General features: G+C 36.5%; 1 protein-coding gene and 1 long non-coding RNA gene across 6 annotated transcripts; both read right to left on the bottom strand.

Moving 5' to 3' along the window:
- Positions 1-297: 297 nt before the first annotated feature.
- LOC127156893 (achaete-scute homolog 1b) lies at positions 298-1665 on the bottom strand. Its single transcript, XM_051100032.1, has one exon. The coding sequence runs from the start codon at positions 1532-1534 to the stop codon at positions 1007-1009; it is 528 nt and encodes a 175-aa protein (XP_050955989.1). The 5' UTR covers positions 1535-1665; the 3' UTR covers positions 298-1006.
- A 5795-nt stretch (positions 1666-7460) lies between these two features.
- LOC127156181 (uncharacterized) lies at positions 7461-12217 on the bottom strand. Of its 5 annotated transcripts, XR_007825688.1 has the most exons (6): positions 11161-12217; positions 10505-10537; positions 10336-10410; positions 10121-10228; positions 9896-10038; positions 7569-7816 (listed from the first exon to the last, which is right to left on the bottom strand). It is a non-coding gene; the product is annotated as an uncharacterized LOC127156181 (long non-coding RNA). The 5 variants fall into 5 exon arrangements; XR_007825689.1 differs by lacking the exon at positions 11161-12217 and adding an exon at positions 7461-7475 and having other exon boundaries at positions 7748-7816; positions 10121-11152; XR_007825691.1 differs by lacking the exon at positions 11161-12217 and having other exon boundaries at positions 10121-10407; positions 10505-11152.
- Between the last annotated feature and the right edge of the window lie 846 nt (positions 12218-13063).

The following is a 13063-nucleotide window of genomic DNA, read 5'->3' as shown; positions in this document are numbered from 1 at the left end:
AGGGTGGAAACAGCCTATTTCTCTTTGTAAAGAAACAAAAAAGGCATTTTGTGATTCTTCCACAACCACAGGGATGTTTTATCACCTCAGTCTTAAAAATAAAGAGGGTTTTTTGGGGCGAAGCCATTGAAGAACCATTTTTGGTTCCTAGAAGATCCTTCCAGTGGACATTTTTCCACTTTAAGAAGGTTCTGTGGATGTCGAAGGTTCTTTATGGGACCACTGATGCATATAAAGAAAGTTTAGGTTTGAAAATCAACCAGAAACACTGATGTATGTATAAATAGAGCAGATTTATTTATAAAAACATTTGCACAAAATATATTTGTTAAAATCATTTATGTACACTACTAAAAATGGACAAGTGCATTGAAAAAGTCCGCCATGTACGCTTTCACAGGAAGAACTACATCTAGACGATAAAATTTTGATAAATACAGATCGACAGATCAACTCTTCTCCAGTGTTAAAAACAACTTTGATCTAAACGGAACGGTTATTATTATCATTACAACAATCTAACAGCGTTCACTGTCATCAAAGAGGCTGTTGTGCTCCACTTACAAAAATATATCTTCATCTTTAACAATACAAAAAGTTATAGTACAAATTTCAACGTAGGTCCTTAAGCAGACCCGGTAGTTGGTTGTAGGTAATCATCAATATTCCCATTAGCTTGACATTCTTAGGGAAGATGGACAACGGCATTAGTTGCATCAACATATCATGCCCACAATTGCACTTATGAAATGTTCATCCAGCAGTCTTGACTTGTTTTGCAATTGTAGAAGCTCATGGACCCCACTGGGGTTTGAACCTACAACCTTTTCCAGCTTAAGCCACAGCGTCCCAGACTGCTGCCCGTCCAGTCAACAAAGCAGCATCTGTGAAGTTTACGGGAGTCCAGGTTCGCTTGGAACTCAGTCGCTGGATTCTAGCAGGACCAGCGACCATGTTCCAAAACACACATAAACTGGGTTTTCCAGCAGTCCCTTGTAAAATCTCATCAGTAGCGATCAAACCAAGTTGTGAAGTCCAGCAGCTCTTGGTCTTCAGAGCTCAGGTGCTCGTAACTCCCTTCATCGGACGAATAGGAGGAGTGTGGCGACTCGGGATCGGCCGAGTAGGCGTTCGAGAGCGTCGGTGACGGAACGCCGCACTGGAACGCGGCTGAAATCGCGTCGTGCTCGTCCAGCAGCTGCTGCAACGCGCGGATGTACTCCACCGCCGACCGGAGCGTCTCCACTTTGCTCATCTTCTTATTGGCCGCGCCGTTCGGGACGTGCTGGCGCAGCGTCTGGAATCCCATATTGACCTGTTTGACGCGGTTCCTCTCGCGTTCGTTGCGTCGCGCCACCGCGACAGGCTGCTGCTGCGGGATGGTGTATCCCAGCCCGTTGAACGTGAGTCTCCGCTTGCAGCGCAAAAGCTCCGGTGAGCTGGAGCGCTGTCTTTTCAGCACCTTCGTCTTGGGCGCTTGCGCGCACTCTTGCAGGATGACGGACGCGTTGCATGCACTTTGCGCAGTATCCATGTTTTTTGGAACAACAAACAAATCCACCGTCACTGTCAAAAAACTAGCGACGCACGACTCTCGTGCCCTTCGCGTGGTCTGTCGGGAGTATTGTGGTCCGAGTCTTGCTGTCCCGCGTATCTGCTACAAACTTTGGCAGCTCTCGGCTTTTTCAACACGCGTCCGACACCCCACCCCCTTTGAAGACGCACGCTTCTTGCGCGGGACTCCGCCCTCGCCGGGTGACGCTCCGCGAGCCGGGCGCGTGGCTCCGCGAGCTCAATAAACAATCGGACACTTTCACTGCGCCAGCACGCGCTGTGCGCTCATTTACATCCCAATATCTGCAGCCTCAAAGCCCATTGGTGGATTCGAACGCGTTTGCACTGAATGAGAGACCACAAAATGTGCGGAATAAAAGGTGAATGGCTTTATAGATGCTTTTGAGTACAACAATGATTCTTTGAAAGAGTTCAGTTTAGATTTGTCCTCTTTTGCGCCGCAGAAATACAGCTAGAGATTCACTAACAAAAATACCAACATGCAGGAATGTGATGTAGCTTACAACATGTATTAGAATGCATGTAAAAAGCGTGGACTAATCAATGGGATCCAAAAGTCTAACAAACATGCTGTTATTGACTTTATTACAAATATGAAAGAAAATGCATGGATTCAGAATTCAGGCCTAATGATACTCAAACTGGAGTAAACCATGTTTTGAGAAAGTTCGAAAGTGAAAGAAAGCCTGGTCGAGTTCAAGCGGTCAAACCCACTAATTTGCTTACATTTGACTAGTGACCTAGTAGAAGATTAAGTTAAGAATCTTAAATATTTCTTATTTTACATAACTTTCCTTCGGTTTTTGTTTTCAGTTAAAAAATAAAAATCAGTGTGGTCTCAGACCTTTGAAAAACGAAAGAAAGAAAGAAAGAAAGTCACATGATAAAATATTTCTTTGTGACCTACAAATAGTCATTTTGAAATACATATTGAAATTAGTTCGTTAGTTCAGTACGCTTTAGAAATACGCAGCCGGCTGCCCTGCAATAATTAGTGTGTCATTAGCTATTTCTGAATACTTAATTAGCAAAGATTTCACTTTTTATTTTTGTACTTTTTATATTTATTTTTTCACTTTATATTTTATTTTAAAAATACAAATGCATTGTTTGCAAGCGAACAGAATGTATATACAGTCAGAACAAATCAATGCAATCTGTTTGACGTTTTATTTGCTCATCTAATAACTTCACTAATGTTGTTTTTTTTCCCCTGCTACCTCTCACAGTATCTGCAGTAGTAACAGGTGTATTTGCAGAAATCTTACTCCCTCTAGTGTTAAAGAGTGGCATTGCTTTCAAAGTTAGAAATGTCTTTAGCTCCATCTCCTGGTAATTCATCAAATATCATAATAAGGATTAGTTAGTTAATGCATTGGTTGAACTAACAATGTACACGATGCTTACAGTGTTTATTAATTTAATGTTAGTTTATAAATATAGTATTGTTTATTAATGCACATTTCTCATATTATAGTGTTATATGAGCCATTCTGCAGAATTGGTGCAAACTGCTGTCCCAGAACCCATTATTTTCTATTGAAACCCCAAATAATATTTAAAATATTAGTAAGCTTAATATATGTAAAATCATAATTTAGTGGGTACTTTTATTTGGGAGGTGGCTGTCCCAAACCCTAAAGCCTAAATTTTAACTTCATATTGAAATAATTATAATATAAATGATATTGAAATAATTTTTGCATTTTATTCAATTGTTGTTTTTAAAAATAACTTTCTGACTTCTCAATAAAGTGAACTTAAGAGAAATATATTGTATATTTATGCAAACTTATTATGGAATTTTTTTTGTGTGTTTTAGTATTACAGCATTAATACAGCATTACTGTCACTACCGAAACATGGGATGTTTTGTCAAAAATAAAGTATCCTGAATTATCAACTAAGATGTTATGATAGTTTTTGGTTCAATGTATATTCAAACCAATGAATCCTTAATTTTGAAATCAGTATTTCACCTTTTACAAAGAAAAATTGGATTCAAAATACAACAAATCTCATAAATCACACTTGAAGCATTGTTAAAATTGTAATTGTTATTGATTTACCTCTGAAAATGTTTTAATAAAATAGATAAAAATATGTACAATGTAGATGTAACACTTTATAATAACGTTCAATAATAAATCATTAACAAACAATATATAGAGTTTAACCAATCATTACTTAATATATGTTCACATATCTAGAAATATGATGTGCTTGTTAATGTTAACTAATGAACTTATAAACATTACCAAATGATTAACAGATCATTATTTAACGTAAATTGAAATGCTTACAAATGTCATTAAACTTTCAAATATACGATCGTGCATTTCTTAAAAAAAAAAAAAAAAAAAAAAAAAAAACTTCACATGATTTTGACAGATGGTTTACAATGATTAACAGCTTTATTTATAAATCATTAACAAACATTACATAATGCTTAACGGACTAATATTTACAAATGTCAATAAACTTGCAATGTGTTTTAAAAATCTACAAATGATTTTAACAGAAAGTATACCATATTTACAAGCTTTTTTGTTAATGTACTTTTGAATGCTTACAAATGTCAGTAAATTTTAGTTCACATATTAGCTAATGCTCATTTTTACATTTACAAATGTTAAAATATAGCTTAAATAGTCATTTTAAGCACTTCACAAACTATTCATGTTAATATATTCATTAACTCATAATTATAGTCTGTAAATGTAGTATATTTGGTCTTTGTTGTGTAGACTTCTACTATTTGCACATCTTAAATCATTTACTAATTATTTGTTCATGTTTCTGCAGTACCCAATCTAAAGGGGAAACTATTCATCATTCAAAAAAAAAACTATCTTTATTGGCGCTGGACCTTTAGCTACTTGACAATGTTTGTGTAAAAGGTGGTTAGGTTAGCTAAATGCTTCATGAAATTTATGAAAACTCAATATGAGAATTAACTGCGCAATTACTAAAAACGTGTACCTTATTGGCGCCAATAGCCTTGCGGTTAGTGCCTCAAAATACAGCGCAGCTGCGCTCACGGCGACCCGAGTTCGATTCCTGTAAAAGACTATTGAATACCCAAGATTCACTCATATCCACAAGTTTCCTACGTCAAAAGTGACAGCATCTTCCAGATCAGAGTAAACAAGCAGGACGTGATACGCCGAGACATTCCTCCGGAAAAGATTCAAAGCTTCGAAAGTGTCGAAAACAGCGCGATCTGGTGGCTAGTAAAAAATAAAGCAGCCAAAAGTAGCCAAAAGCCTGTGGAGCACCGTTGGGAGAAGTATTCACCACAATTTCCATAGATTGATCCAAGTTATATGCACAAATAAAAGCCTAACCATGTGTGTTTGTTGAATTTCTGACTCTGATAAATTAATTTACCCATTGAACAGTGCCATTAAATGCCAATATAAATATCAATATGATGTAATAGAAGAATAATGTACACATATATTAATTGCATATGGCATATATTTAATTTTCCTGAAATAATTTGCATCCTATTATATGCATGACTGGGTATTTAAAAAATGTATTATTAAAAAGGTCCCAATGAAAATATACTCGCAAAGTAAGATCTGGGGGTCGAACATTAGGGCATGCAAAGTGAATCGCGTACATGAGTAGACAGAAAGGGAGGTTTCTACGAAAGGGATTTCTACGTTAACAAGCCTTGAATCGAGGCCTCCAGCTAACACAGTTACGTCGTGACAACGTTACTGGACCGGACCATATTCGTCGCAGCGACGTACCAAATAACGTTCCAGCGACGTAACTTTGTGATTCCCATATTCGTCGTAGCGACGTTATTTCGTACGTCGCTGGAACGTGGTGAGTACGTCTCAGCGACCAAACTGGCACGTTGTGAGGACGTGACTATAAAGGACCAGATTGGTCGCAGGGACGTCTCAAATAACGTACCAGCGACGTAACTTTGTGATTCCCATATTCGTCGTGGCGACGTTATTTCGGACGTCGCTGGAACGTGGCGATTACGTCTCAAGGACCAGATTGGTCGCAGCGACGTCCCAAATAACGTACCAGCAACGTAACTTTGTGATTCCCATATTCGTCGTGGCGACGTTACAATGTTATGTTGGTGGGACGTGACAAATACGTCCTAACGACCGAACCAGTACGTCCTGACAACCAAACTACCACGTTCCTTATATTTAAAATTTTTACTTCTCACCTTTAGTCTGGTCCAGAGGATGTGCTCGTACCACCTTTAAATAGGTATATAAATGACAAACTCATAAACATTTTCTTCTGCTAAAAAAAAAAAAATAAAACACTTAATTCTAATGTTTTTTAATCGTTATAGGAGATTTTAGTGAATATATTCAATACATACATGCAAACCATTACAAAAACATTACATTCTAAACATTAAATGAGCAAAAACAGTGCATTCATTTATTAATCAGCATTTATTCAGTGTTATTTCTACAAACAGTAAGCCAATACATTTTGAACATTACACCTATTCTTTAACCATGCAAAGTGTTACCAAGTCATGAGCACAGATAATTCAACACATCAATACATAAATCTTGTAAATTTTACTGAATTGTTTTAATGTTACTGAAAAGTTTCTCATTACTGATGGGTATAGTTAACGATTTTATTGGTAAAAATGATCAATAATTAATCAATACTCATTGACAACTCCCTATAATCTGGTAAAAAAAAAAAGACACTGATAAAAAGAAAGGAAACAATTCAGTAGTGACTTCTTTATTACTTTAAGTTAATTTGTTTCCTGAGTGTCCTGTGTATGAAACACCTGCTACAAATATCTGATGGTGATGTGTTTCAATACTGCTTCACTATCAAAACCAAAACCTAAACAATATTGTCATTACCAAAGGACCATAGTACCCGAGTACTCTGATGTCAAATATGTTCTTCCTCCTCTTCGCCATCCTGAGCCTGTACTGCCAATATCATTCTCTGGCACCTGAAAGGGAGGATCACCCTGTTAATGTTGCTCATGTATGTACACAATCAGTCAAAAATCTGCAGTCTTTGTGTTTCAATGTTTTTCGATAGAAGTCTATTCAAGTCCATTTAATCAAACTTACAGTACAAAACTGTAATATTGTGAAATATTATTTTTAACAATGTTTTCTAGTGTTTTTCAAATACACTTTAAAATGTATTTCATTCCTGTGAGGCAAAGCTGAATTTTTCAGTAGCCTTAACTCCAGTCTTCAGTGTCACATGATCATTCTCATATGATGAATTGATGCTCAAGAAAGATTTCTGATTATCAATGTTGAAAACAGTTGTGCTACTTAATTTTTCTGTGTAAATTGTGGTTTTTCAGAATTATTTTATGAATACAAAAATAAAACAAAAAAGCTTTTTTTTTAAATCTTTTGTAACATTATAAATGTCTTTACTATCACTTTTGATCAATTAAATGCATCCTTGCTATTAAAGTCTTCCCAATGAAAAGAAAATCTTAGTGACTCCAACCTTTTGAACTGTAGTGTACAAAAAAAAAAAAAAAAAAAAAAATGTAGGCAGCACAACTGTTTTCAACAACACCGATAATAATCAGAAATGTTTCTTGAGCAGCAAATCAGCAAATTACAATGTTTTTGAACACTTACAACTGGAGTAATGATGCTGAAAATTCAGCTTTGATCACAGAAATGATTTACATTTTAAGATTAATTTCAAAGTTTGTCCAACAGTATACATTTCTACATTTTGAAACGTTCTGATGAAACTACATCTTGTAATAAACAATGCACACATTCTCAAAGAACTAACGTTCTGATAATGACTTTTTTTACTGCAAACTTCAAGGTGCCTTTTGAAATCACAGCTGCCTTCTTCAGTCATTCCCAGACTTCCTCATTTTTTCACCCTTTCCTTTGAATCTACACAAAAAAATAACAGAGAATTTGGCCCATGAGAGTCACCCCAGAGTTTTTTTGATCAAACACAAACATCAAGGTGTCTTTTTGAAATCTTAAGTAGTTCTTCAGCTTCTTTTTGGCCCTCCTGGGTAAGATTTGAGGAACCCTGGCATAGATTTTCTTTTTTGTTAAATTTACACACTGTGCATGGGTTGGAGCTCTTAATACTGAACTCTCAAATTGCACCAGATAGACAAATTTAACTTTAAACTGTACAGTACATTATTTCTTACACAAGACCATGGCCCCAGATCCCCCAGGCAGACCAAGGTCCAGCTATCCTCCATAGTCTCAAAAAAATCCTGCGGGAAACACAGCAAAATGATTTTGTGTATGATTTAGGCATGGGGAGAGTAGGGCTACACGATAAATTGCATGAAATTATCACGCACGTATAGTCAGTAAAGCCAGTTTCTTTGATTAGTAGTAAATTTCCATCACCTGCATTCAGCTGGAACGGCAGTTTTTACATGGAGTCGTAAATCACTCACAAGCTACGCAAAATTGTGCTCATAATCGCAGATGAATTGCATTTGATTATGAGCGTGATTCTGCGTAGCTTGTCAGTCATTTACGACTCTGTGTATTAATTGCTGCTCCAGCTGAATGCATGTGATGGTGATCTACTACTAATCAAAGAACCAGCTTTATTGACTAATGCGTCTGACAATCGCATGCGATTTTATCGTGCAGCCCTAGGGGAGTCTTCACAATGGTCAAATTCAGGCCAACTACATTTTTTTTTTACACATTTAAAAATGGCCAGGAGCTCGGGAGGTGCAATACAATATAAGTGCAATATAAAGAAACAAAAATAAATAAATAAAGTTTAAGTGCATGTACTATACTTAAAGGAGAATAGTCATCCTGAGGTATATGTGTTTGTATACATATTTGTAAGGAGTGTCATAAGAAATTATGTTTTTTGAAATTATGACCCAGTCTTTGCAAAGTGAACAAGCAAAGGAGATCAAATACCCATAACAAAAAAGGTAAAACAGCGATATAGGATGATTTTGAAGTTGAGAGAGAACATGAGATGGGAGTTTTTCAACACACCCTAACTGTCATGTACCGAAAAAAAAGAGTTTAGGCAGAGCAAGACAAGACGAGCATTTGACATTAAAAAGTATATAAATTGTATTATTTTTATGAAAATAACTGATCGTTTCACTAGATAAGACCCGTCTTCCTCGCCGAGGTTGTTTACAACCACATTTGGGATCGTTAACAAACTCGGGGCACCATAGAAGTCTACTATATAAAGAAAAATACTGAATTGAATCCTCAAAAAACATAATTTCTTTATGACTGAAGTAAGAAAGACATGAACATCTTGGATGACACGGGGGTGAGTACTAGGGATGCACCGATACCACTTTTTTTCAGTACGACCGATATTGATGGTTTTATTTTTGGTACTTGCCGATTCTGAGTACCGATATCAATGTTTTTTAATTTACCGGTAAATTTATAAAATATTGGGTACAGAAACTAAAAGAATATGTAAAAATGTTAGTTGTTTAACTTCATTTATCAAATAGATACAATCAAACCAAAATTTATTCAGACATCTTTTCTCACATTATCAGACAATATTTCTCTGCAAAATGGAACTTATCATTTTTGATCCCAAGTAATCAATTTTACTGTATGAAATTTTTTTGGGGTATAATGTCACACTTTTACTTTATTTTGCTGATTTACATAAATGAACTATAGTGTCCTGCCCATTAATTAAAAAATAAATAAAAATTATACTAGTGTCTGAATAATTTTTGATTTGACTATATCTTTCAGTTATATCTACACTTAGTTTTTGCTTAACACTTACACCTAAGTTTTCATTACTTTCACTGTTCATTTTTTGCTCTATGGTACATCATCTTTAATTTATTAGCAGTAGAGCTGCTCCATTGCAGCAGCTACTGTAATCACACGTTTTGTTGTAATAATGCAGGGAACTATTTGTTATAAATCTCCTAACAGTGATATTTTCGCCAATAAAGTTGTGTATGCTTTATAGTGAATGCCCCTATAAATTTTATATTTCCAAATTAGTTTTAATCCAAATTATGTGTGTGCTAAGTGAGCGAACATCAATAAAGATCACGCAACAGAATTGCGCTCTCCCCCCCCCCTCTCTCTCCCTATCTTTAGATAACTTGTGCATTGTTTTACTTACTTATTTTTGACATATCTGACAGAACTACAAACTTCTGAGTAATGTCTGTGAGAAAACAATATTAACTCGTCAAGCTCATACAGTACCTCATACCGGTATCGGTGCACCCCTAATTTTTGATCTGGAAGTAGACTTCTCCTTTAAGTGGTATCTATCTAGTTATGAGTAAATTGTAAAATCCAACCCTGTGGATTACCTGCCTCTCCTCCTGAGCATTTTGTCGTGTGGGTCCAGGAAGGCTTCTTGTATGTCTGGATATCGATGCGCAACTCTTTCAACCATGAGAAATGCAGTTCCAGTGTGTCTTCACATCTAGGGCAACAGAATGATCAGGCAGGCCTGAAATATAAACATATAAGCCACTAAAATCAATTTAAATCTATAGTTAGTGACACTAAAACAATGAGGTTTAGTTCTTCACCCAGGATTCGCTGATTCCTATGAAACAGTTTTCATGACGGATTATCTCATGATCCTGGATCCTTGCAGCCATTCATTTGGAGATGGTTTGGATGATATGCAGTTATTTCTAAAGAGGAAAGAATCAACAATACAAAAACACCAATAGCAGCACTGTTGGTCCTGTAGCTTATGTCAGTTTTTCAGTACTGAACAAGTCAGGAGCCAAATCAGTACCTGTTCTGATAATCATCCCTACTCATAATCATAATAGTTGTTGGCTTGGCGCTGCCCAGACTATCTCTCCACCTGCTGACAAAAAGTATGTTAGTTTTACAACAATGAATAAAATATTGAGTCTACTAGGTAGTAAGAAATTGGGCATCTTTTCTAATAAGCAACTCACTGAATCATTGCCTGGTTCATTGGCAGTCAGGACCTAAAGAAAATTAACCACTTGTTTATTAAAAGAAAATTAACCACTTATTAAAAGAAAATTAACCACTTGTTTATTAAAAGATTTGTTAAAACGAACGTATCAGATCTTATTTGTGAATGAAAGGTAACTTAACTAGCATAAAAAGCAAGCATGTAAAAAACACCTTTAACACCAATAGTGAGCAAATGACAATTTACAGGTCTGTTGCTCGAGGGGAAAATGCGGAAATTATTGTTCCCACATACACTGAAGGTAATTTCGCTAGCGTCTAATTAAACGTTTAAACAGTAGTTTATATTCAAACTTACAATATGGCTAGCATGAGCAACATAAAGCGAGAGTGGCAGGCAGTCAAACAAACTATTACGGTTGAAGTTTTAATTTGACAGTGAATACTGTATAGTTTATTGTGTTACATTTTAAACTTAACTAAAAAGAAGGAATACAATATCTCTTGATTTTAGCAGTTAACGTTACCTCAGACCGCGACATAACCAAACATGGCGTTTATTTACGAAATTAATATAGAAAACCTACAAAAATACAAAACACTAATCATCTTACATGATATCTAACGTTATATCATCAAAAACGATGAATAAAAATAGATTTATAGCGCTTACCTTTTCCTTCGTGTCCGTCTGCTGGAAGTTGACCGTTAAAGTGACGGGCACGCGCACTTACGCAGCACTCAAAAAGTGACGTGCGCTGGTTTAAATGTTCACTTGTCCGATGCCGTTTCTCAATAAATTTCTTCTGTCATTCACAAGCATAAATTATTGTTATTTGCCAACAAACTATTTGGTTTTGTTTTGTCATTAATTTGATGACACATATATATCTACATTTTAAATGACGGCATAATTATTATATTTCTATAACAATTCATGCCATCATGCAAAATGCTTGATTAATTCAGTATATTTCCCTTATTATAGGCTATCCAAATGGTATACACCTTAAAAAGATAGGCCAAATACATGTAGTGCAATAATATGAAAAGTTATCTGCAGACCAGCTGACCACGTCGCTACAACGTTCCCATGCGACTAACTAGCGACGTCTTTTGAGAACGTGCACAGGACGTTTCTGGGACCTTAGCCAAAATTCTGAAAAATGGAACGTTACCACGACGTCCTCACGACGTTGTCAAGTAATGTCACGCTGACCAAATGACGACCAACCGGCGACGTCCTCACAACATACTGTGTATGCTGGCTAGAGACCATGGGATCACGTCCCTACAACGTTCCCCATGGGACCAAATAGCGACGTCTGTAGAGGACGAGCCCACGACGTTTCTGGAACGTCAGCCAACATTCTAAAGCCTTGAATATCTCTCTAGCATGTATAAATGGAATGTCAGTCTTGACGAATAAATATCTAACATTTTAAATTGTAAGCATTTTATATTTATCAATTGTAAATATATTGTAAATAAAATACTGGTAGACCTATACTATAGAGACCAAGGGACCACGTCGCCACAACGTTCCCGATGGGACTAACTAGCGACGTCTGTTGAGGACGTGCCCACGACGTTTCTGGAACGTTAGCCAATATTCTAAAAAATGGAACTTTGCCACGACGTCCTCACAACGTCGCCATAAAGTAATGTCGCGCTGACCAAAGGACGACGAACTGACGACGTCGTCACAACGTACTGTGTTTGCTGGAAAGGTGCTAATCTAACATTTTCATCCAGTCAAATGTTATGTTGGTTGTATTTTTTGTGATGTTAAAAAAGATAAAAAAAAAAAAAGAAACAGGAAGTGTATCGGGACCAGTATGTTTACATCTAGCGAAATGGTCTATAGTTTTGAAAGGGGAAAAATGCAACGCTCAATATGGCCTCGAAGCCCCGCCTTCTTACTGAAAGAGCCAATCCTTGATTAGTAAAGTTCACTGCAGCTATTGTTAGAAATCCCGGTTACTATAGAAACAGCGTTCCGAGACATGCGCTCAATACTGCGCATGCGCACTGACTGATCTAACCTGAAATTTTTTTTTTTTTTAACGCTATTGGAGCATAAGGAACAATATTGATGAGGCAGTTGTTGTCAAATTTCATTGGTGATATCAGATATGACATTTAATCGTAAGAAGTGAACAGATTTGGAGAATTTGATGTTCCTTTTCAAAGAGCTGCACTTGCATGCCCCAGAGGCATTTCAAAGATGACCGCCGAGTGAAATGACTTGTTTTAAAGGTCCACTGAAGTGCCTTGTAACACGTTATTCTATGTGGTGACGTAATTTCAACTGAAACAGGAAAACTGGGCGGGACATATCGATCAGCCCCGCTTCCTTTTTATAATAGCCAATAGCGTTTAATTTATATCTGCTTGGGCCAGAGCTTTTGAGCTCAGTATTTGACAGCCACAGTCCAAATGATTAGCCCCTAGATTCAGTATAAAACTCTTACTAAAACAAAATAATGATCATAATGCTGAAGCTGTGTAGTTATAAAAGTGTTTAATATATGCCGATTCGATGTTCTGCTCCATGTGATCGCGTCTCTAGACCC

Source organism: Labeo rohita, chromosome 25 (genome assembly GCF_022985175.1).
Source record: "Labeo rohita strain BAU-BD-2019 chromosome 25, IGBB_LRoh.1.0, whole genome shotgun sequence".
NCBI classification, from domain to species: Eukaryota; Metazoa; Chordata; class Actinopteri; order Cypriniformes; family Cyprinidae; genus Labeo; species Labeo rohita.
The sequence above is the reverse complement of the archived record's forward strand: the minus strand, read 5'-3'. Positions and strand labels throughout refer to the sequence as shown.

What these genes read in the sequence shown, in the direction of transcription:
- LOC127156893 (XM_051100032.1), bottom strand. Translation starts at nt 1,534, where the DNA reads ATGGATACTGCGCAAAGTGCATGCAACGCGTCCGTCATCCTGCAAGAG.